This window comes from Xenopus laevis, chromosome 6L, assembly GCF_017654675.1.
Source record: "Xenopus laevis strain J_2021 chromosome 6L, Xenopus_laevis_v10.1, whole genome shotgun sequence".
Lineage (NCBI taxonomy): Eukaryota > Metazoa > Chordata > Amphibia > Anura > Pipidae > Xenopus > Xenopus laevis.
Genome location: NC_054381.1, coordinates 54,975,714 through 55,001,629, shown reverse-complemented (window position 1 = coordinate 55,001,629; position 25,916 = coordinate 54,975,714). Strand labels below are relative to the sequence as shown.

General features: G+C 35.2%; 1 protein-coding gene across 3 annotated transcripts in view; it reads right to left on the bottom strand.

Annotated features, from left to right (window-relative positions):
* Positions 1-25,916, bottom strand: part of dnajc13.L (DnaJ heat shock protein family (Hsp40) member C13 L homeolog) — an 87,079-nt gene extending 61,163 nt beyond the window's left edge. For 2 of the 3 annotated variants that reach the window (XM_018267510.2, XM_041566047.1), the window contains exons 1-8: positions 25,620-25,915; positions 9,368-9,448; positions 5,382-5,457; positions 2,989-3,138; positions 2,559-2,600; positions 2,086-2,286; positions 713-919; positions 42-137 (exon numbers count right to left, since the gene is read on the bottom strand). In XM_018267510.2, coding sequence (XP_018122999.1) covers positions 42-137; positions 713-919; positions 2,086-2,286; positions 2,559-2,600; positions 2,989-3,138; positions 5,382-5,457; positions 9,368-9,435 — 840 coding nt within the window. In that variant the 5' untranslated portion in view covers positions 9,436-9,448; positions 25,620-25,915. Of the gene's footprint in view, positions 1-41; positions 138-712; positions 920-2,085; positions 2,287-2,558; positions 2,601-2,988; positions 3,139-5,381; positions 5,458-9,367; positions 9,449-25,619 lie in introns of all 3 variants that reach the window. The other variant, XR_005961832.1, reaches the window with a different exon arrangement.

Here is a 25,916-nt window from a genome sequence, read left to right as displayed (position 1 = left end):
ATATGTTGCATGGAAAACAGCCTAGCAATGCTGGCACTCACCTCTCCTAATGGTTTCAGCGTTACAATATTATAAGTTGCTGGGTCCCGCTCCACTAGGCAAGTTTCAGTAAGTGCTAACAATCTTTTCACTGGCTCCTGCAAACATTAAAGTGAATTCATTACATGCCAAGCCTTGTAAAATGTATGAAGACACACATTAGAGCTAAAAGTACTTTCCAGAACTTGAAAGAGCAAAAACATTTTAACCATTTAAATATTAAAGGCTTTCAAAGGGAAAATTAACAACAGAATTTCAATCCTGTAAACAAGCATAGATATATTCATGCCAATTAATTTTCTCATTTAATGCAGGGCTACCTAAATACTCAATTATTTCAGTTTCCAATAGGTACTTATTTCTTAACACCCACCACTTCTAACAACCTTTATGTATTTGACGCTGTGAACTAGCACATTCATTCTAGAGCATTTGTGCTTTATCATTCATGGTTGCAGTTGCAAGCCTTGTAGTTACAGCAGTGAAGCTGTATACTTGAATTATGTTAAAGAAACTTAACAGGAAAGACAGAGGTGCTTTTTGATTATGAGACCACAGTAATAGTAGTGGATACAATCTGAGGTATTCCTGGTTGTCGGGAATTGTATTTCATACACTAAATAACTTGTTGCTAATTATTTATAGTTTCAGTTCAGTTTGCAATGTCTCTTACCGTATGCCTCGGTGTAATTTTTTGAACAATGAATTCTGCTAAGGAAGTGATGGATTCGTCATTGCTGTATTTTCCCAAACGAAGACCCACATAGTATTCAAAATCTATGGGCTCCTTCCTTGTCCTTAAGGTTATGCCTATAAAGTTTCCTGCATGTTCTATGGCACTTTTAATGATTTCTTCTCTTTGCTCACTTGCAAATAAATGCTGAAAAAATGACAATGTGATAATTACTATACTATCAATACAAAAAAAAAAAAATTTACAAAGTTTATTCTACTGTAACATTTTTTTGGGTACAAAAATAGCGCATGTCTATTACGGTAATATAATATTAATTGCTCTTATCATGTTAGTTTTTACAATTGTAAGGAATTCTCTGAAAATGGAAAAGTTGCTCATCAAGCCTACTAAGCAGGAAAGCAACCAGATTGTTTTGACATGCAATAATGTCTGGGTCAGCAAAAAAGCTTCCCTTCTGAAAAAGTCTTTTCCTGGTACAAAATTGAATATGAATTAAGATTAAGCACTTACTTATATATACAATATATATACAATATATATATATATATATATATATATATATATATATATATATATATATATATATACACACACACACACAATATGGTGTTTATTAAATATTGCTAGGCAATTACTTTTATAAAACTACTCATTTTATTACATGTCTATGTGTTGATCAAACACCTATAAATAAAACATTATATTTTAATGTACATAAAACACAGTTTTTCGGAGGCTAATTAATTTAAAGATACACCTTGCTCGCCAGATAAGTATCTAACAGATTTTCTGCCAAATATTGGTGGAATAGCCTGTCAGGAGGCCCAACAGAGGGGCCAATAAACTGCCTATTCAGTCTGGAGGGGCCAAGTGAACAGCTTTTATTAAATTGTGTATGATCTTTACGAATAATTTAAGTGCCTTGGGTTGACTGATACTTCCGTCACAGTATGCAATTACTCTTTTTTGTAGCCCATTCCTTGGGAGCATTTCCCTGATTTATGTATACCTAACTAAAAATCTACCTAATCTACAAAAATGGAGTAAATATCACTGGGAGCAGCTTATGACTTCACCAAAGCGTTTTTTATTGCAGGGATTTTACGCAATAAATCTACCGTCAGTTTTAAATTGAAAAAAATAAATATGTTCCATCCCTTTATCACTCTGAGGACCGTGTTTAAAACCCCTTTCCAATGCTGCTCCAGTCGCCAAGGTAGAAATCAATGCCTTGTGTGCGTTAGCATTTTGTGCCATCTCTAATGTTATTATTATGCCATATCAATATTAGGGGGTCATTCTATCTATTTTGTGTTTTTGTATAAGAAAGAATAGTTTGCTTAACTTACCAATCGACCGAAGCCTCCATAAAGGATGCAAAAACCACCCTGATAACCAGAAACTTCTGTGAAACCTTCAATATTGCGATAGTCATAAGAACAAATGACACGATTATTTGCTGGATCTATTTGGTCAATACCCCCAGGAGTCACTTCCAAAGTGACCAACTTCCGTGTATCACTCCAGTGATGTTTATAGCAGTTATACCTCTAAAGAAAGAAAGGAGCAAGGACATTTTTTAAAAAGCAATAGGAACGGTAAATATGACAGTGTTAAATTGATGAAATGAAGTGAAGATGGTAGAACACAGTAAAGACACCAAAAATGATAGTAACCAATGGGAATAAAGGAGTAAAAATGTGATTCAAATATTTTCTAAAGTAAAAGCAATTTTTTGCCATAAAATGTTCCAATTTGTTAAACACTGATTCAAAATCATGCTTGTTTACTTGACTTAAATAAATAATAATTTAATACTTGCCCTCCCAGTTATCTTGCCCTCGGAAAAATCTGTTCTGAATCGCTAAGAGGGTAAAAAAAAGAAATGTTGTTATCAATATTACATAGCATCATAGGCGCTACCAGCACAGTTTTTCCTGAGATAATCTTATGAATCAAAAAAAATAAGGAGGAAAGATATCGGTTCATTACTGCCTATGTTATCACCACACAACACATGCAGAGAGATTCTCATTTCTATATAGACTTATCACAGTAATCATGCATTTACTCAAGTTATGTTGACATACAGAGTATACCAATAAGTTGTTTCAAGCACAAATGCAAGTGTACGAAAAATAAACATATGTATAGCCTGTAAATGACACAAACTATATTGCAAACTCTAGTTTGTTCCACCACACAATTGCATTGTGTATCATTTTGTTTCTATGGGACAACATATATCTTACTAGTGCTTCCGTAAGAAGTTCAGTCCTGTGTTCTGTAGAAAACTTTAAGGTCTCTGATTTCCTTCCACTGCCTTTCCGAAATGTAAGCGCAAACTCTGTTCCTTGCCCTTTACCCACAGGACTGATAGCACAAATATCTCCATAAGGCCACTGAAAAGCAAAACAAAGGAGAATGTGACTTATGACCATTGTGAGAACTATATGTGTTTGGGTCATCTATAATTCATTAATCAACAACTCCAATTGATCTATAAAAATTTTGAAATGTATTAGCCCAGTAACAAATCCAACCTTGTTAAACAGATTTGAAAAAAAAAAAAAAAAATATATATATATATATATATATATATATATATATATATATATATATATATATATATATATATATATATATATATATATAATTAAACAACAATGATTAATCTTCAAATAGATAGGGGGGGGGGGGAATTTTTTAAAAAAAGCAATGATAGTCTATTACTTTTATTTGGATTCAACACAGACCAGCTGTTCTTTTTGGATGGTCTGGGCTAATAAATCTTGAAGGCATAGAATAGTATTCATCAGTTGTATTGTTGCCATCATCTCAAACTTTAACTGCCCCATAACACTGACAAGAAATTAGACAGCGTTACTGCAAGGTCCAAAATCTTGATTTTAAGAGAATAAAAATACAAAAGAAATAGTAATCATTGATATGAAAAATACATTTCATGGTGACAACCAAGTCAAAGAGCTCACAGTTCTGCATACAAACAATATAAAACTCCAAGAACAATGTATTTTTTATATTCATTCATTAGAACAACAATTTTCAGACACATATAATCCAAACTTTATTGATAATTCCTTTAAACCATAATGATGTCAGACATTGTGAAAGGAATTATAGATCATGTGTAGTTATGTCAAGTAAGAGCTTTCAGTTTGACCCTAAAACAAATCCATAGTAAATGTGCTTAATATAGCCAATGGCTATGTGATTGATTCATTTAGCTCAGTAATTTATTTACTTTAAGTTCAAGCTCTGCTCCCTATGATGAAATACAGCAGATATTTGGCCTATTTATAATAAATAATTTCGGATATAACCATAAAAAGGTATACTGCAATCCCTAAAAGAATAGAGGTATAATCTTTTATTAAAATACTAGTAATGCGAAAATTGAAAAATATCAATTTAATAGTACTTTTTGTTCATTTCTGACCTGTATTTTAGAAAACCAGGCTTTCCTTGTGAGGCAACTTCGAGGGACTTCAGAAAACTGAAGCGAGGCTTATGCCATCCTGCCAGCAATTCACATTCTTGCCAGTGGGAAGGCATTTCGGGTTGTTTTCCCACCAACAGTAGCAAAGATTTATCGCAGGCGACTAACTCTCCCCGTGTGTCACTACCCTTAGGGCTGCTGTGTTTAGGCATAGCTCTTGTTTTAATAAAGCCCCTTTTGTCTATTCTGACTAAATGGGGCCTTAGATAATACTTATTACAAAAGCCCTACAGAAAACTACAGGTACAGGTATATGTAATTAGGGATGAACTGAATCCAGGATTCGGTTCGGGATTCGGCCAGGATTCTGCCTTTTTCAGCAGGATTCGGCCAAATCCTTGTGCCTGGCCGAACCCAAAACCTAATTAGTATATGTAAATTAGGGGCGGGTAGAAAAATCACGAGACTTTTTGTCACAAAAGAAGAATGTTTTCTACTCTTTTCTTTCTCGCTTCTAATTTGCATATGCATATGATACAGTTCGGTATTCAGCTGAGTCTTTCACCAAGAGGATTCGGTAGAATCCCAAATAGTGGATTCGGTGCATCACTAATTCAAATAAGATGTTAATGCTTTCTAGAAATGGTGCCACAATTTTAAGATATAGACTAAGGGGCAGATTTATCAAAATGTGAGATTAGAGCGCACCACAAAAAAACGTACCCTTTTCTATTCAATACTATGGGATTTTTAGAATCGTATTTATCCGTGGGTGGAAGATATTTGATAAATAAGATTCTAAAAATTCCATAGGAAAGAACAGAAAGTGGCTACATTTTTTCACTGAAGATGAATTCTCACATTTTGATAAATATGCCTCTAAGACAACATTGCATGTAAATCCTTTGAGGGTTCAGGAAGGAAGAAAGCCCAATTGGGGATTTCACTGATTTAGCCTATGACTAAGGGATATACTCCCGAAACGCGTTAGGTGTTTACAGCAGTAACCCCAATAAACCTTACCCCAGAAGTGCCATCTGCCTGTTGAGTTTTGCTGAATCTACCCAAAGTTTTCAACAAACCAGAACAAGTCTGTGGCATGATAATTTATATTTATAGCACTAAATGTATATAACAATATTTCCTTAATATACACTTAATCAAGTTTACTAGAGCACCACCTACCTGATTTGTAACTTCAAGAGTGTTAGGGTTGTACGTAGTTATGGCATGTGTACCAATGGAAAAGACTCGTTTATACCTATGAGACAAAACAAACAGATAAAATAACAGTGGCTAACAATTAGAAATATTGGTTGAAACAATAGGTCTTATTTTTCTGCATGCAGCCATAAACATTATTTTTTATCAGAACAAGCTCATACATTATAAAGATTCATGTAGAACTAAACAGCATAAAGCTGCCCAAGCAATTCTGAAGCACTGTGTGGCACAAATTGCTTTGTTTTTTAAAGGTAACAATGGAAACTGCTCAGCGGTGCAATAGACCCAGAGGTGGGATGAATTTTTTTGTTTGGTCCCAGGACAGTTTTGGAAAGTAAAATATTACATCCTCTCTTAAAATCCAGATTACTCTTAGGTTTGTATCAGTGCACTGGCCATCTCTGAACACAACAGAGAAATAACGGCATTACAGGTGAACACGAGAGACAAAAACTATAGACCCGGCTGGTGAGTAGAGTAATTAAAGCCTAATGCCACTCTAGTCATTTTCTCCAGCAGCAGAAATATGCTAAAATTAAGCCTGATGCCATGTGTGCACTTACTGACAGGAATGCGATTCACCTATCACTGTGCACATGGGTTGTATATTTGTGTGTATATTTTTTAATAAAATTTGCAAAATGTGTGACAAAAGTCACAGCTTTATATCATTCCAAAAGTTTTCCACCGGCACCGGTGAGCGAGTGTACCCAACCTTTTTCACCCAGTCAGATGTAAAAAGAGTTGGGGAGCAACACAAACATCAAAAAGGTTCACAGGCGGTGCAAAATAAGTGCTGTAATTGGCCATTTGGTAGCTCCTATGTGGACTGGCAGCCAAAAGGAGGCTCTGTTTGGCAGAACACCTAGTTTTAATACATTCAAAACTTGCCTCCAAGCCAGGAATTCAAACATAAGCCCCTGCTTTTAGGCCACTGGGAGCACCATCCAAGGGGTTGGTGAGCAACCTGTTGCTCAGAAGCCACTGGTTGGGGATCACTGCTTTAGAGGCTACTTACACACAGAATGTGTACACTCTTTTACAATCTATTAGCACAACTAAAAACAAATATTTTTGTCCATTTATAAATGTGTCTATGGCGCAGTAAAGATCCATTTGAATAAATGAATGAATCTATCAACTTTGAATGCGAGACCTAAAAAATTTTTTGTGAGTTATAAACATTTGTTGCTTATAATTGTAAAGAATAGGGAACAATTGCATAAAATGCATTGCTCAAATTTTCCTATGTAAATCCAGCACTTGCCATTATGGCCCTTTGCTGTCCTCCATCTTAGGGGTGTACATTCTCAAGAAGAATGCACCTTAGTATGTGTGTCCTAGCAATGATGAGCAGGAAGAAGGGCACCTCATATGCAAGTACTCAAACTACAAACTAGAGCATATTAGAAGGGCCATTTCATAGCTGGTGGTAATGGTACAGCAAGTCAAAGCAATTCCAATTAAAAAAAACAAAGAGACTGTACATGATGGATCTGCATCCTTTACCATGATAAGCACCCAACAACTTATTCATGAAAAAACTGATATTGTTATACAGTTTTTATTATTTTTATAAAAACTTTAACATTGCATTCGAAAATCATACAAGGTCACCAACTTTAAAAAGGAAGAATGATCCATAAAGGAGTTTGCATTTAAAAGCCCTGTGTTATAGCTGCTTGTGTTGCAATAACACCTGCTACTCATTTTCATTTAAACGAGCAAAAATTACACAGGACGTTTCCTGCCTGATGGAGAGTTCCGGAAAGCAACAAATCATATTAAGTGAAAAAAAGCTTCAGCATTATTATACTGGCACCATAGCAACATATGTACAAAGCAGAAGCCAAAAGAATTTGGCTCACTAAAGGTTTCAGAATTCACATAATGCAATTTTTGTGCACTTTCATATTTGGCAATGCAAGTGCATAGATCCAGTAATTTTTACAGGTATCGGGCTATTAATCAGTGGGAGAAGAATAATCATACAATAGTTAAAAAAGAAAAATGATAGAAACTTGGACAACCTGGAAGATTTATTACAAATCTGACTGATAAATGCTTAAACATTTGGAATGAACTGCAACAGTACTGGCAAGAATTGTGTTGTTTACCCTGATCCCCCCATACTAACACACCCCACCCCTTCTAAAAGCTTAGCATTGTATGACAATGTTAATATTAAATGCCTAATTATTATATTTCTTTGCTTGAAAAAGAAATAGATTTAAACCTAAAAAAAAGTAAAATGAAACTAAAAGAACCCTGGGTAAGATGAGGAAGTAGAACTCAAGTAATTTGTAAATTTACAGTATACTGGGAATATACAGTATTTCATTTCATGTTTCCACATGGATTATGCAATTTTGGTAAGGAGGTTCCTCTAAAAATGTATTTTCCATATTAAAAAAAATGATATATATGCGTTATGCGATTGTCTGTGAAATGAAAATGAAACTGTCCAAACACAGATCAAAGTGCATCAATGTATGCTTCTCTAAGGGGCAGATTTACTAAGGTTCGAATGGTAAATTCAAATTCAATTTTTTTAATTTTTTTTCTGGTCAAAACTCACAAATTCGAATTTAAAACCGCCAAGTCGAATTTGAATGTAGGATTTACCTTCACTTCAACCCTGAAACCAGTTCTAATTTGAATATTCTCCACCTAAAACCTGCCAAGTGCATGTAGAAGTCAAAGGCAGAGGTCCCTTGAACTATTTGAAGATGTTAATAGTAGTGATAATTTTTTAAAATTTACAAAAATTCACATTACTCTAAAATTCGACCTTTGATAAATAACCCCCTAAATGTAAAAATGAAGCAAGACTGACTTTAAAAAAAAAAATTGTTGCTTCTGTTTAACACAAATGTAATGGAATGTCTGTTTCATGTGGAAGGTACAATTGTTACACTTGTTCCACTTCTGGCAAGTGGACTTGAAGTGCTGAGATGCGAGTTACATGTTCAGAAGGGCACTTTAGCACTTAATTATATGGCTCTTATAGATGGAAAGGGGCACTATAAATATTTTACCATGGAACAAATGTAAATAGATGTTAATGTCATCAGAAAGGTCATAAATGCCAATAGCTCTTTCTTACTGTAAGCATATTATTATTATTATTGAAGTGGCATAATAATCTTTTTGCTGAAGAAGAAGCATGTACATAAATGTACAGGACTCTTATTCCAACCTGTCTCCAATAAATGTTAAGGGGATGATTTAGTAATGATTATCATGGAACAACCAATTCCTAATGATCATTAGCATTACAGCCACAACGAGAAAAACATTGGATCAGTTTATAATAAGACAATTAATCTGAATGATATTTCGAAAGAGCATGTTCCCACCCCACTACAAAAATGTAAATAAAAGAGAGACAACATGGAGACAAAAATAAGCACAGAGGAAAGACATCACATTAAGTAGTGGGAACCTTTGCTATCATATGACTCACAAGGCACATAAATCATTTCAGCTGTTAAGGATACAACAATGCAGTAGAGATATGGTATGAATGTTACTAATGTAATCATATTTGGTGAGCCATCTGAATTAACGTTTATTCTCCTGTGATACAAATGACTACAGCATGAACACATTCAATACAAATGTATATTGTTCCTACTCTCAAAAGTATTAAAAAAGTAACATGGTTGTGATACAAAACATATTCTTATATAAAAAAGAGGAAAAATATTTTGCTCAACTTGTGTATAAAGCAGTCAAATTTTTTCTCTGCTCAAAGATATTACAGATGCATATATATATATATATATATATATATATATATATATATATATATATATATATATATATATATATATATATATATATATATATATATATATATACTGTACATAAATAATTACACACTACTACAGATGATAATAGATCCCATTGTGTTTGAACTATGGCCATTAATGAACCATACTTACTTTCCCCTCCAGGAATGTTTTGTTGTATAGAAACAGGCCAAGTCTTTATTCTCCCGGATTACATTCATTTTGCATGGAGACCTATAAATAAAACAAAAAAAAAACTTTTTTATTGCCAAACTATGCAACACTGTACTGCAAATCATGCAACATTTTATCTAGAGAGATAATGGGTGACCAAGGTACTAACACTTGTTGGAGATAGCATTTATCTCTATTTATAACCCTGTTTCAACAACCAGAGTTTAATTAAGTATGATTCACAGGAATCTTGTCACAACTTATACTTTGGTGAGAATATAAATGTTCTCCTACAATAAATAAAATGTACAGTATTTTGTTTTTAAACATTACTCGGTTTTACATTCTATTTACAAAGTTGCAGATTGATTGGAACAGTAACACTCATTGTAATTGTTTGCATAGGGACATATACAGGAATGGGAACTGTTATCCAGAATGCTGATTTTTTTTATAATAAAACAGTCCGACCAAACTAGAATCCACAATGTGATCTTATTTATTAAAAAAGCACGATTTAATCGAATGTGGGACAATTTCGATAAAATCGATTGCAAACCAAAATTATACGATTTTTTTTGTGTTTTTTTTCCAAATCTTACTATTTTTTTAAGGCTTTTTCCCCAAAAAAACACATTTTTCGGAAAGTCTGAATTCCAGTGCAGACCACAGAAACTTCCAAAATAGGATAGGGACCTCTCCCATTGACTTATATACAACCTCGGCAGGTCTGAGATGCCAGATTTTCAGAATGACTTTTTGCAGCATCAGGCTTTGATAAATCCTGAAAAATTCGAGTTTCTTTCCCACTAAAAATTTAGATTTTATAGTAAAAAAACTTCTAATTTTTGAGTTTTTTCCATTTGAACTTTATTAAATAACCCCCTAAGACTGCTAAAAAAAATGTTTAAAAAAATAAACCCAAAAAGATTGTTTTGCCTCCAATAAGGGTAATTAAATCTTAGTTAAGATCAATTACAAGGACATGTTATCCAGAATGCTTGGGACCTGGGGTTTTCCGGATAAGGGATCTTTCCTTAATTTGGATCTCCATAGCTCGAATTTAAACATTAATTAAACCCAATATGATTGTTTTGCCTCCAATAAGGATTAATTATATCTCAGTTTGGATCAAGTGCAAGGTACTGTTTTATTATTATGATGAAAAAGGAAATCATTTTAAAAAATTTTAATTATTTGATTAAAATGGAGTCTATGGGAGATGACCTTACCATAATTTGAAGCTTTCTGGTTAAAGGGTTTTGGATAATGGATCCCATACCTGTACTGTATTTGTGCCTATCTCTTGCACTATGTAAACCACAATATGTGCCTTGCAGTCAAATGAAACTCCTTACACTCCTTATTTGCACCTCTAAAAAGATGATCAAGGAACATGGAAATATAATTATGATTTTACCAGTTTTTAAAAATATAACAAAAGATTTTGTGTGCACAAGAGAAAAATAACCAGCAGGAAAAACAAACTGCTGACTGGTTTCCCAGCCAAGACAGACTGTAATTAATACCAAGTGTCCCTATTACTTCCTCTCTATAGTGATACAGTCATAGAAAAACACAAAGATATATGCTTTTAAGGCAACAATCTAAAAGTATTTTGTTTAGAGTATAGAATACAATTAAGTAAAAAAAAGTCACAAAAATAAGCTAACTTCGATTTAAAAAAAATAAAATAAAAAATAAAACACACCTTAACTTAGTATGCATTGTTATGTGTTTAGTTTGTATTACAATACACGATACATTCAAACATCTGTGTGTAAGAGCCATTATTGTGACAAAATTTATAGGAATTGCAACAGCATTGAGTACAGTCCTGCAAACTATTTGTCAGGCCCAAGTACTGATATATGTTGCACGCTATGGGGGTCATTTACTTACAATCGGATTTCGATTTTTTTCAACAAAATTTGTGGTTCTCATTTTTTTTAAAAAAAAAAAAAGGTCTAAAAAATGTGAGATTTGTTAAGTGTAAAAAACACAAAAACCACTAATACAAAACTCAACCAGGTAAAAGTTGTTGAGGTCCTACAGAAGTCAATGGGAGCTGCGTTGATCTTTTTGGACCTCTCTAAATCAATTCTGACTTTTAGAGGTTTCAGTGTTTTATTTTCTGCTAGGAATAGTTGAATTTATAGAGGCTTTTCCGGAGTTCAGCGTATTGTTCTGTTCATACTGTTTTATTCGGATTTTTTAATAAATATTCATAATTTTAGAGTTTACAAGTTTGGTTGTGGATTCAAAAACCTATAAAACCAGGAACATGAGACGTATAAGAGATGTGTAAGCAGAATTAATTCGGATCAGTTGGGCTAATTCAACTTGAAGTGTGATGGTAATTATTTTAGTGGGATATCAGTTTCCCTTAACTATGTCCATGTTAATAAAATGGAAACATTGCAGCAGTTATTTGCTATTTATTGATAGGCAGCACCTGTACAAATATTGAAAAGCATTTGCAACAACTTTAGAAGGCGGCAGAATCTTTACACACAGTCTTTAAAACCAAACATCCTGTAATTAGCCAAGGCAAGGCATTTAGTGAAGAAATTTGAGGTGTCATCACTGGGCAAATTTGCACAGTAACCCATAGGAACCAATCAGTGATCAGTTTTATTCAGGCAGCTACAGGTAGAACAATGAAAGCAAACATCTGGCTGCCATAGTTTACTTCCCAGGTGCAAATTTGCCCAATGTTGATAAATGACCCCTAATAGTTCCACATCTTAATAAAAAGGAAGAATGAATGATATTATGTAATAGTCACTAGCATATGCTATAGTAGTGTATAAACCAGCACATGCGGAGGTCACACAAACTGACATGTTTCATCCCAGACACTTCTTCAGGAAGTTGCAGCATGAAAATTCTCAGTACAACGTTCTAGTCATGTGTATATTCATTTATACAGCAATTACGTATGGATTCATGTATACCTTTATATATAGTTGAATGGTGTATGGAGCACATATACAGGAAAACCTAAAAATATACACAGCAACAATATAGAATAGACATAAAGAATACTCACTTCTTGAATAATGGGGGACTCATAACAATGGAGTTATTTTATTTCATTTCTATTTGAATAGAAAAGAGGGAAACAACAAACCATTTCCTCAACATATCTAGGCAATTACCTATTTTTCACTCCTTCTTCAAACCACCTGGCAGGAGAGATCCTACAGGATAATATCTAACAATGCTTTATTATATCATATTATGCCCTCATGCTCCTGAGCTATACATTATACAGGGCAAGCTACAGTATATGCTCCAAAATGTCTCAAGTGTCTACCCACATACTTCCTATTAAACCTAAACTTCACTTTTATGTGCTATTTTGAGACAGGACTGACCACATGCCAGTGCTTGATCAGGATAAATCTCAGAAGTCTACTTTGACACACATATTTATCAATAAGAATGATTTCAATCATGCTTTCTTTAATATGTCTTTTGATTAGCAAAATGGTATCAAGCCCTAATTCATTAAAACTCTATTCTGTAACATCATACCAAAAATACACAACAACTATATTATGATGGTCGAATTTAGACATTGATGGCAACTAACATATTTTACAAAATATTTTAGGAATAAGTTTATGCAAACCTTCTGTGTTAATCATATTATTTACTGTATAAAAAAACTGACATAAAAATCTGTCTAGAATTCTGTAACAATTATTAAAACATTTCACAAAATAAATGTTGCTAGTGTACTTCCCACAGATCAGTTGTAATATATATAACATCTATATTTAGATAGGGATTCCAATTTCCAGAGATATATACACACACCGACACATAAAAGATGAGTTAAAACATACCCTTTACAGGCAAATTTTGGGACTGCAGCTTGATTGGTATCTGAATAGGTCTTAGAAAGGGATTACTTAAATCCCATACAATGGCTTAACACCTGCTATTTTGGTTAAGACCAACTTGGAAATGTAAAATCAGAAGCTATCCTTCTGTTATTGGTAGGTAAAAATAAAGGCATAAACATCTGTCAAATTTTAGGAAATTATACGGTATGCATTTGTGAAAGGTATAAAATGCATTTCATAGTAGTTTAACATGCATTTTTTTATTAAAGTTTTATTGATATTGACAAAAAAGACAAACAGACAAAACAAATTAAAATAGAACAAAACAGTAGTTTTATTCTAAAATAGGCACAGTAGCGTTGATTGGTGCTAGTTCAACTACAGGTATGTATTATGCATTGTCAAGGAAAGTATACCCAGAGACACCAACTAACTCCCATGTCATTAGGGTGATAACGATCTAGTCTTGCATTTTAAAAAAAAAACCTAATTCTTCTTCTCGCCAATACATTACATTTTTCTCTGCCCAGAAATTGGTTTACCATTCCTTAAGCCAGCTTAAAAACATTAAGGGTGTTATTTATTAAAGGACAAAAGTATAAAATCCGATGTTTTTTTGTGTAAAAAAAAATTTTATTATACCCTAAGGATGGAAAAAGTCAGAATCTCAGACCTACCGAGGTTGTATATAAGTTAGGGACGCAACAAATCCACTATTTTGGATTTGGCTGAATCCTTTGCGAAAGATTCGGCTGAATACCGAACCGAATCCAAATCCTAATTTTCATATGCAAATTAGTGGTTAGAAGGGAAAAATGTTTTACTTCCTTGTTTTGTGACAAAAAGTCACGCAATTTCCCTCCCCATCCATAATTTGCATATGCAAATTAGGATTCGGTTTGGCCGGGCAGAAGGATTCGGCCGAATCTGAATCCTGCTGAAAAAGGCCGAATCCTTGCCGAATTCCGAACCCAATCCTGGATTCGGTGCATCCCTAATATAAGTCAACGGGAGAGGTCCCTATCTTATTTGGATGTTTCTGTGGTCTGCACTGGAATTAGACCAAAAAAAAATCCGTCTGTTTCTGACAAAAATCCAAAAATATTTGGGCTTTTTGGGAATTCGATAGTGTCAGATAGTTTTAAATTACTGTATAGTAAAATGCTGAGTAACTTGCCGGTGCTACACAAAAAAAAGTGGACCTGTTTGATGCTGCTGGAAGAACAAACAATAGGCAGGAAGGATTCATGTCCGCTTTCCCTGGCTAGTGAAAGGAAAACTGTAACTAAAGTACACATTGCTCCTACACATTGATAAATATGCATAGTAGTGTCTACAGATGTTAAGTAAAAAGATGAATCAAATACACTGAATAGTAGGAAAAAAACAAATAAAAACCACTGCAAATCGGGTATTCTGTGGCATCCGTAACAGTGTTCCTTGAGTATTAAGGTTAAATTCTTATATATTTAATGAGCAGACATTACGGGACACATTTATGAAACCTACATTTTTTCAGGTCGAGGTTTTTAGGGGTAAAACTTGAATTTTTTTTAGATATTTTTCATACCCCAAAGCTGCTAAAAAAAAAATCCAAAATACTCCATCTTAACCCTGTCCAGTCAACGGCAGATGTCTCTGAAGATGTCTCTTGACATCGTGATTTGCCCTGGATAATTCTGAAAAGGTCGGGTTTTCCGAAAAAGATGAGTATCAGACAAAACTTGATAAAATGGCATTTTTGGTGCATCAATCATATGATAAGAATTGACACTCAATTTTTTCGTTATGTTTTGTCGCTCCCGATTTTTCAGAGAAAAATGTAATAAATGAGTTAAATTTGTGGAAGGGAGATAGGTTGGGTTTGTTTTCATTAAAAAATTAGATAAATTCAAGTTTTAGTAAATGAGCCCCTACTTGTTGATTAAATTTGACAGTTTCCTACCTATACAAGGGGGATAGTTTTATTTATATATAGTAGGTATTACCAGTTATCTCTTTACAAAAGTGCATACTATAAATCTTATCACTGGTGGAGTTATCAGAAGTGACTATTTATGATTGCTTGCTGTGCCCAGCCAGAACTTATATATAAAAAAAAAAGTCTGGATCCTAACTTATAAAACATGGTCCTTTACAACTCTTTTTCCCATTTGCCTGCATTGGTCTATATTCTAATTTCTTATGTTCAGAGCTTCTCAATATATATGGGATCTATGGCCACTGACCTTGATTACATAAAAAAAAAAACTTTGCTGGTGACAGAAGGCTATGAATTCTCATTATGGGTCATAGTTGCATGTGATCCCCTAGTCTGATAAATTGTGCAGACGAGATGTTTTTGAACCCTGGAATTACTAGGCCATTTAGGATTAATTCTGGGGAGGATTAATTTGGCTCTTTTCGATGCTCATCTACTTTATAGAATAGCATTTTCATATACATAGGGCCATTCAATCAGGAAGGCAGATTGAAAGTAAGCAAACTGTCTATGAATTTCATCTTTTATGCCTCTCCTACTTGTGCAAACCGTTTATGGCCTATCCAGCAGTAACTACATAATAAGCAGACTGTCTCTTAAACTTCTCAGTCTGACAGAACTAACCTGAGAATTATCACCAGAATCAGTACATTGCCATTTATCTGGCATGGGGCCTTCCTGTTACACATGCATGACATTAGTAGTGGACAGGATCTCTAAAAGAAATAATATCAGGATATCTAAAAGAAATAAACAATTACAGTAAATTGCAAAAGAACATTCTAAGCAATTTTACATTGTAAAATGTGGGTGGTTAAAAGTCCCATAAAAGTTTTCTAGATTTGGAAACAAAGAAGGATTTGTCTAACTTCCACTTGTCAGGTTCGCTTTCAATCATACCCACCTAATATGCTTGTATTATGCCCCCAATATGTTATAAAATTGATGAGTGTTATTCTTAGCACTTTTGTCACGTACATTCATTATTTATTTATTTTTTATTCCAAGACATTAAGGGATACATGTGCTGTTTATATGAATTAATTTTGTTCCAACAGCACCACCAGTCTGACCATGAAGTAGTCAAGGAAATTGTCAGGAGAAAAAAAAAAAGGCTGCTCTGATGTTCTTCTGCTTGGAAATTTTTTTTAGAAACCTCTCTCAAATCTTTCCTTAGCAGAACAACATCATAGCAGCCTCTTTCTTTCTCCTGACAACTTCCTGGACTACTTGGTGGTCAGACTGATGGGAAACTGACCAGCAGATAACGCTGTTGGATGAAAATTAATTCATATTAACAGCACAAGTATCCCTTAATATCTTGGAATAGAAAATAAATAAATAATGAATGTAAATGACAAAAGTGCTTGGAATAGCACACATCAATTTTTCATTCACTTATTTTAAAGGTTTACTTATCCTTTAAGGATATTGCTGTAGTTATCATTAAAACATTAGGCCACCGTTTTGATGTATTCTTATTTGCATCATCCAGATATGATGGCAACCCCCTGCTTTAAATGGGTTGTTTTAAAGAGTTTTAAAGTAATGAAAATATCATGTATGACTATGAAGATTTTCATTCATCCAGGTCATGGTATATCATGGAACCATCAATACCTTATGTGAAATATATATATATATATATATATATATATATATATATATATATATATATATATATATATATATATATATATTTATATTAGAAAGTTTTCCTTGCACAGTTCTGTAAAAAGCCCTAAATAGCATTTACAATGTAAGTCTATTGCCAGATAGTTCCTGGGTGTGCGCTGCCTGACCCGACCATTGCCTATATTCTGACTATTCTTCCAGATTCTGATTCTGTACTGTGTTGACGGACTGGTTATTCACCCCTCCCTGTTTCCTCAACTATGCTTCGTTCTAACCCCGATCCTCCTGTCACACGTTACCGTTCCCTTCTCTGCCCAGAACTCTCACCTTGGTACTCTCACTTGAATACCTGGCAGCTTCATAGTAGCAGAGGGCACCTCCCAAAGCGAAAGGCGGCTGTTATAGGCAGAAGCGTAAACAGTGACTGGAACCTTGGCCTTTGCTCTGTATTTTGGGATACCATACGTGACACTATCGATACAAGGCATGGATCTTTTCTGTCCTAGTGCTGCAATCATTAAGTCCTATACACACAAATTTGGCTTACCCTGAAAGCTTGAAAATATTATAGTATAAGGAAACAAGGTGATATTAGGGCTCGTCCACACACTCTTTCAGCATTCTTAACTGCTTACTCCAGCAGTGGATCTTCAGGAACGCATGAAGAAATGCTGTATCTTATTTCAAATTGTTTAGTACTCACTAAGGAGCAGACGGTGGAACGCATAAAAAATCCTGATACTGATCTAAAGCACTTTACTATGTGTGTCATGTAAACTCTCCATACAGAAAAACTCACTGTACTGATTAATTTGATTTTCCTTATAAAGCACTAGTGCATTCCTGGCTTCACCTCTTTCAGAGTTTGCTGATAAACCCAGTTTTGATTCTGGTCACCCCCGCCCATGCCTCTCTAGTATTAGGCAAGAAGCATGTGATTTGTTTTAAACCCAAATTCCCCCGAATACAGCATCCCTCCACCATTTTCTAATGCAATAAAAGTGCATACATATACTCTAGTGTAAGTTAAAAGAGGTGAAAGACAAGGTAGGAAAAATAACAGTAACAAAAGTTCCTAAATCACATGGGGATCAGTTATCCTGAAACCTGTTATCCAGAAAGCTCTGAATTACGGGAAGGGCCATCTCCCATAGACTCAATTTTATCCAAATCTAAACTTTTAAAAATAATTTCCTTTTTATCTGTAATAATTAAATAGTACCTTGTACTTGATCCAAACTAAGATACGATTAATCATTATTGGAGACAAAACCAGCCTATTGGGTTAATTTAATGTTTACATGATTTTCTAGTAGACTTAGGTATGAAGATTATTACAGAAAGATTCATTATCCGTAAAACCCCAGGTTGCAAGCATTCTGGATAACAGGTCCCATAGCTGTATTAGAACACCTTTACTTTAAGGTTTTGATAGAAATGAATCTAGTATTTTAGTACAACATACAGAGGACTAAACTGGGCATAAACTTCAGTTTGTGTGTTTTGTTCCACTTTAAAGAGAAAGATACACCTCATTTTCTACATTAGCTCAGTCAATGTAGATAATGTGCATAAACAGAATCTGAACTTCCCCATCCACAAACATGTAATTCTTTATACAAATATACCTGATTCCACAGACTAAAGGAAACCATGATCCAAAAAAGCTATTTCTGCAAGATCCCTGGTGCACACATTTTCTTAAAACCAGAGGGACTTCAAGTCCCATAGTTCATCATCTTTACAGTATAGTATACTGTATAGCTAGAGTCTAGGACTGGGGAACTTTGAAACACACAAACAGAATATTATGGTTTCCTTTCAAACTATTAGACTGTAAGATCTTTGGGTCAGGGACTTCATCTCAACTGTGTATTGAAACACCTTAAAACTTAAATCTACTTTTACTGTATAACTTAGAATAACTATACCCCTGTTTGTGTTTACACCTTGTAAAGCACTGTGTACATTTGTGGCGCTATATAAATAAATACATATATACGCACCAACAATCTTTGTAATCGGGTATGTCTGTGTAAAAATAAAATACATTTGTAGTTATTTCTGGAAGATTAGCTAGTGTTAATGCACCTTTTCAACATAAGGCCAACTTAACTAGCTCACATCAAAATGGGGAGTAGAAAAAAAAGAAGAAAAAAAAAGAAACGTAAATAATTCTGAAAGCTGTAAACCACTGAAAATGAAATTGGGCTGCCTAATATGATATAATATAATGAGACTCTGCTATTTATCTTTTTGCATCCACAAAACCCTTACTGCTTGCATTGCTCTTCATTGAGCACTAGCACAAATTAAGAATAATGAGAAATTGCTTTAAAAGCATTAGAGGTAATTTGAATTCATAACATGAAATGGCTTACTCAGGAATGTATCATCAGGATGTAAACTCTCAAACACAAAACTTTGAGATTCCAGCTATTACTCCATAGGAAATACACGGTTATCATATTGCTGATAATTAAGTTCCATGGCATAGCACCAGAAATAGTTACTGCCCTTGGAATATTCCTGTATTACCAATGGGGCTCTTCCTCTGAACTAGGGAAAATATAGAAAAATCTCTTCCAATATTACATTTCTTTTCCATTGGTGCATTTAGTACTCTTGCCATAAAACGTTTTTCCCCCAACAAATTTCTGTCAACTGCTGTTCCCTTTATACTAACCTTTAGTATGTTATAAATGACTTATTTTAAGCAACTTTTCAACTGGTCTTTATTATTTATTTAGTATTTATGAATTATAATCCTTCCTAGTCTGTTTAGGCAGCTCTTCTTAATGATCCCAGCAACCAAAAACAGATCAACTGTGTGGGTTCAAGTTGATGTTTATTTTTAATAGCTTATCTTTTTTTCAGTCTCCTATTGTTTTCCATTCTGACTTCCATATTGCTGCTTGCGGCATTTATATGTTTAAATGCCAGGTTGGCAAGTTGAAGAGGGAAAAATGTATATTTAACTCCTAATTGTCTTAAAATACTAGTTTGCATCGTAAAACTGAATTTCAAGGTGTACTACCCTTTAAATTCACCTGCCCATCCTGAGATCAAAAAATAGAAAGTAAAACATCTAGATGCAGCTGTAAGAGATAATTAAGAGATGCAGAACACTCTCAAAAGCACACCTGCAGGGAAAAGTCTAGGACCTTATGGGTTAACTATGAAGAATTATAAACTTTTCTCAAATGAACTTTCACCCGAGCTCTGTGAAGCCCTGAACTCATTATCCAGAGGAGCTTATTTTCACCTCATTTATCAGTAGCATATACAGGTATGAGATCTATTATTTGGAATGCTTGCGATAAGGGGTCTTCCAGTAATTCCGTAAATTTTCTTAAAGGAGAACTAAACTCTAAAATTGTATATGGCTAAAAATGCCATATTTTATATACTAAACTTATTAAACCAGTCTAAAGGTAGTAATAATGACCCAGTAGTAGTAGTAGTAATAGTAGTATTTATCCAGGGCATCAAAGTTATCACAGGTTTTTCCCATCTTGGATTTTTTAGGAGTGTCAGTGAGATGGACATGCCCAGTGGGCTTTCAGCAGCCGTTGAAAAGCTAAGCTTGGAGTCGTCACAAATGATCAAAAAGAAAATAAGCTGTACCTATTATATAAGCTGATGATTACATTCTGATGCTAATTGTGTTGGTTTCTGAGCTGCCATGTACCAATAATCAGAACAATATATGAATCATGAATTATATTGTGGCATATATAGATAGATAGATAGATAGATAGATAGATAGATAGATAGATAGATAGATAGATAGATAGATAGATAGATAGATAGATAGATAGATAGATAGATATATTCAGTATATTGTGTGCTGGTGAGTGTGGGTTTTTACACTACACACCTACAAAGCTACAGCAAATGTATCCAAAAGTTCCACCTATGTGCTAGAGGTGCAAGCAGAAGGGTTCCACAGATTTATTAGGGTTAAGGTTCAAATTGGAAATTCAAATTTTCGAGTTGGATTATTGGTCAAAACTCACAAATTTGACTTGGGAATAATCCATACTCGAATTCAAAATTTATCATACCTGGACCCTGGGAACAATTAGAACTTCGACTATTCGCCGCCTAAAACCTGCAAAGTTCATGTAAAAGTCAATGGCAGAGTTACATTGATCCTTTGGAAGATGTTTATAGCCTTACTGGCATTCAAGTTTTTTCGGATTTGATTTGAGTTTTCTGGTCGACAATATTTGTTCGAATTTTAGACATTCAAATGAGCCTCTATGTATATATTTTTTTTGTCTTGCCCCAAGCTGACCCCACTATGGCAAGAGACTAGTGCTCTCATTAAATACATAACAGGTTTGATACATTACTTCATAAAGGATCTTGCCCTAGAATCTGTGTTAAGAATTGACTAGCAACACCACTGCAGCTGGCCATTCATTTACTCATACCCTTAGAAATGCAAAATCTCAGGATCTTCCATGATTACAGCCCTCAAATTAAATATTAAAGGACTGAAAAGATTTCAGCACTTTCAGTGCTACGCAGTTCCTATGGTTATGCTTCCCCACTAACATTCTAGATTCCTTTTCAAGTTAGGAGGAGGACCAGGGTGCAAAATTCCAATGTACATGAGCAAGTGATTGCCACTGGAAGGAGGGGAATCAGGTTAGGAATTAACTGTTGCAATTTAAGTTGCCTACGGTTGCTGTCGGAGGCAACAGTACTACAGCCATATGCCTTAATACCCAACGGATATAGCAAAGCTAAGCACTGTTATTAGCAGCAACAACTGTATACTTACAATGACTGCTGCTTCGTTGAAACAAAGTTACAATGCAATCGTTACAGAATCGTTTCACTTTGAAAATTCTTAGTCTCAAAAAAACAACGGTGTTGCAATAAGCCATGAAAAGCAGGATGTGAAATGCAAGAGGAAAAAAAACTGTTTCAGTATTCCACTTCAAGGAAACCGTTTCACAAAAAAGGATTCATCCTGTGCTCAAATCTCATGGACAGCTTTTCAAACCACAAGCAATGTGTGAAAATACATATAATGTATCGTCAGATCACAATATTAAAAAATAAAACAGCTGTATAGAGCTTACAAACGCATCTGTTTGGTTTTGCTGAACACAAAACCTCAATAAGGCTGTAAAGGGCTATAAAATCATCCACAGCACCTACAAATGAACAATTTCATGGCAAAAAGTAACATAGTAATTTAGGTTGACAAAAGACTTGTCTGTTTAGATCAATATATTTATCAAAATTAAAGTTGTCCAGAGGAAGATTAAAAGCCCCACATGAAGCATTATCCAATTTGCCATAGTCAGAAAAAGATCTTTTTTAAAGATGGTAATCCAACCAGCCCTTGGATTGTGCTAGTCAATTTTAATAACCCTGTAGGGGGGCATTTACAAAAAGAATGTAATTGATCTTTTTTTGCACTTTGCCTGGGTTTTCCAATTTACTACACCCATAAATACAACGCTGACTGTATTAGTCAACACTATAGTGGTGCAGGACAGGAGGCATATAGGCATCCCTTCCCCCACCCCCTAAATGGCACATCATCCAGACACACAAGTTAGGGAGGAGCAGGAGATGCATGGGGCAGCGGGGCCCTGTTCTTACCACCTGCCTTATGGTAAACTGGTGCCCCTGATATCAGTCAGGTTTCTAATTTTTTTAGCTACAAATTTGACTACAAAATAATGCTCTTTCCTCTAGTAATCCTCTAGTGCTGCCAAAAAATGGCAAAAACACAGTTATTGGTTATATACAGGAGAACCCAATTTAAAGTGAATGGCTGCCCCAACTGATCTACAGAAATGTTTTTTTATAGAAACTGTATTTGTGTTTCTGAAGCTAATACACAGGTCAAAACTCTTTTGCTTTTGATGTTACTGATCCTTAATTAAGGTATTATTATTATTATTATCCTCTCTCTATGTTCTACAGCACCTATTCCCTATAAAATGCCCCCACTGAAAGTGCAGGCTAACAGAACCAGAACTCAGAATGGAGGTAAACAATAGTATTTGTCTAACAAAAGACCTTTTTAGGCATTCTGGCGCCAAAAACTGGGGGGAGCTCTCAGTGAAGGCAGCCATGTGCCCACTCCGAGCTCACTCTCCTTCAAAGCCGCTCGTGTTCCAAAACCAGGTGCTCTGTCCACAGCGTCCCCACTGCAACCATATAGCACAAATCAAAGGAATACTCTGGTAAAAAGCAGGTTTATTGCAGTGTCCTGTGGGTGTAGTGTGGACACTGCAATAAACCTGCTTTTTACCAGAGTGCCATAGATTCCTTTGATTCGTGCTGTGCATAACAAGCACTTGCCCCAGCTGACTCATGTGACAATGCAAGATTGAGGAATGCACCAACCAATCACAGTGCAGATGCTCCCAGTGCTAGGGGCCAGTGTTTGACAGATAGATCTTTAAGCCTGCACCTCCAGTGGAGGAAAGCAACTTTAGGTGCCTTTTAAATGTTTCCCTACTGTCAGTTAAAGCCATTCATTATGGAGAGAACGTTCCCGTGCAGGCACAAATGGTAACAATTAAAAATAATATTGGGCAGTATCTTTTATTTAAATGATATATCTAAGCCTAACAAGATTGCTAAAACCAGAGCCAGACCAAGTAGTAGTTGCGCCCAGAGCAACACTACTTTGCAGTCCACTCCCCCTTGTTCCCTTCCAGATTCACTCCAAATTCACTACAAGCCCCTTTGATTGGCACTTTAATCCACCTCTTCCATAGCCCCCACCCCTTTGCCTGCACAGTTCCAGTGCTCACTCTTTTTCAATGCTTGATAAAGAGTGGAGTGTCACTCGAAACGTTGCACAATGTTGCTGTACTGCCATGCAAATTTTTGCAAACATTAAAGGCGGTTTTATTGAAAAATTCTGGAGTGCTGTTATTGGAGATATACTGCTACGGAAGGTGCCGTTGTGAACAGGCTTATGAACGTGCACCCTTAAAGAAATTTGGGCCGAGAAAGTAAGTGCAGTTTAACTGGTTTTGCTTGTTTAATTCAAGATATTAAAGAACCCTAAGACAGAAGATAAAAATCGAATATCTCCGACATGTTACTTTGATAATGATATGGTACATAATTTTATTTGATCAAAATGGATGTCAATATATAAATATCAGCAGGCATCATGTACATGCACCTCTCGAGTCCAAACTGCTGAAAGGTCGCTATGGGATATTAGACCTGCTCTAGACTAAGGGCTCTTACTGACAAGCGGTTGAAGCTGCGCTCCCCAGCGTTCCGTTTTTCTGCGTTCAGCCACAGGGGAGCGCAGGAATAGATGCATTAAATTCTTTTCAATGGGGCTGTACTCACACAGGCGCATGTAGGCGTCGAATGCAAGAAAAATGCAGCATGTTGCGTCTCAACCAGCGTTTGGCGCCTACATGTGCCTGTGTGAGTACAGCCCCATTTAAAAGAACTTAATGCGTCTTTTCCTGCGCTCCCCTGCGGCTGAATGCAGAAAAACGGAAAACAGGGGAGCGCAGCTTCAACCGCTCGTCAGTAAGAGCCCTTACAACCTTTCTTTGTTACGCACTTAAACTAAACATTATCCCAGCTACAAACAACTCACAGATGCTGCACGGCTTGCATGATCAGGTCAAAACTCAACTGAATTGCATGTGTCAGTCAGCCACTTCTTTATGTGAAAAAGATTACATACAGAAGGAAAATAAAGACTAAAGATTAAGGAGTCCACTAATAAACCATTTCATGTCTCGAAAAAATATAAGGAAAATGTATTTTATAAAAGTAAACATCTGTTAAAGTTTGGATAGAGTTTCACAGAAATGACAGTTCCCCGTGACATACATAGGAGGGCAGAATTTTATCCAGAAGCAAATGGATCGTCAAAGATATATATGATTGTATATTATGCTCACATAACACATGGAATACATAACCTTACAAATCAAAACTAAACAAAGTTTTGGGTCCTGCTGTTATAATCACAAGTGTTGACAAATACATTTGATACACCTATTAATGCGTTAATGTGTAGAACGCCTACAGTTATACATATACAAATGACTAATCAGATGACAGATGACTAATCAACCTTATTATTACAGTAGTTCAAGTGCCATGTGTAAAATCTGTGAGCAGCCTTATCCATTCAGTTGTTTTGCAGCTATGATTCAACTACAACTCTCACCAGCATAAGAAATCATTATTTAGGTGTCATAACAGCAAAATCTTCATTCCAAAACTAAATGGTCATTTTTTGTTTACTGTTGTGAATTTAAAAGATTCAATACCAGGGACTTCCTATCCCTAATTCCAGTGAACTTGAAATATACCAATCTATTCAACTGAATTCTATTATGATTAAACACGGATTTATTTTACCATGTGCATTATTTTACACCTGGATATCACGAGTATGCATTATTATTATTATTATTATTATTATCATAATTAACCCATTTAATAGTACACCTTGTACATGGTCAGAATAGTGTAAATGCTTCCAGTTAATGGTCTCAGTTTACAGTAGAATTTCCTGGTTGCCTCAGAATGAACTGTCTAGAAGACACTGCCTGAAGACCAAAAATGAGATCATTCTTCATGAAGCCATTGGTGTTTTTCTGTCCTTCCTTTCACAATGAACGCTCTCACCTAGCATTATCACAATGATACTCATGCATACAAACAGATATACGCGTTAGAGAATAAATGGAAAAGAAAATAGGATCGCGTGTAAGTAATAAAGCAAGCGGCACTTTACCTCCGGCAGCGGCTACTTCCTATCCTCGGAAAGGGCCTTCGTTACGTGACGATCATGTGATTGTACCATGTGACCGCTCCATTGCGGATTAGCTATTATTGAGTGGTAAATTCAAATATGCGTAAGCGATAATGGATTCTTGGCGAGTGATGGACTCTTCACAGGACCTGCTGCAACTCTTCGGGTTTGCCAACGTGTACTGTATATTTGGTACAGTTTGCAACCGCTACCTTAGACTTTGTGGTAATCACAGTGCCTCTGGGTGTACATGCGGGGGTGAAAGGGGTTCATTACTGG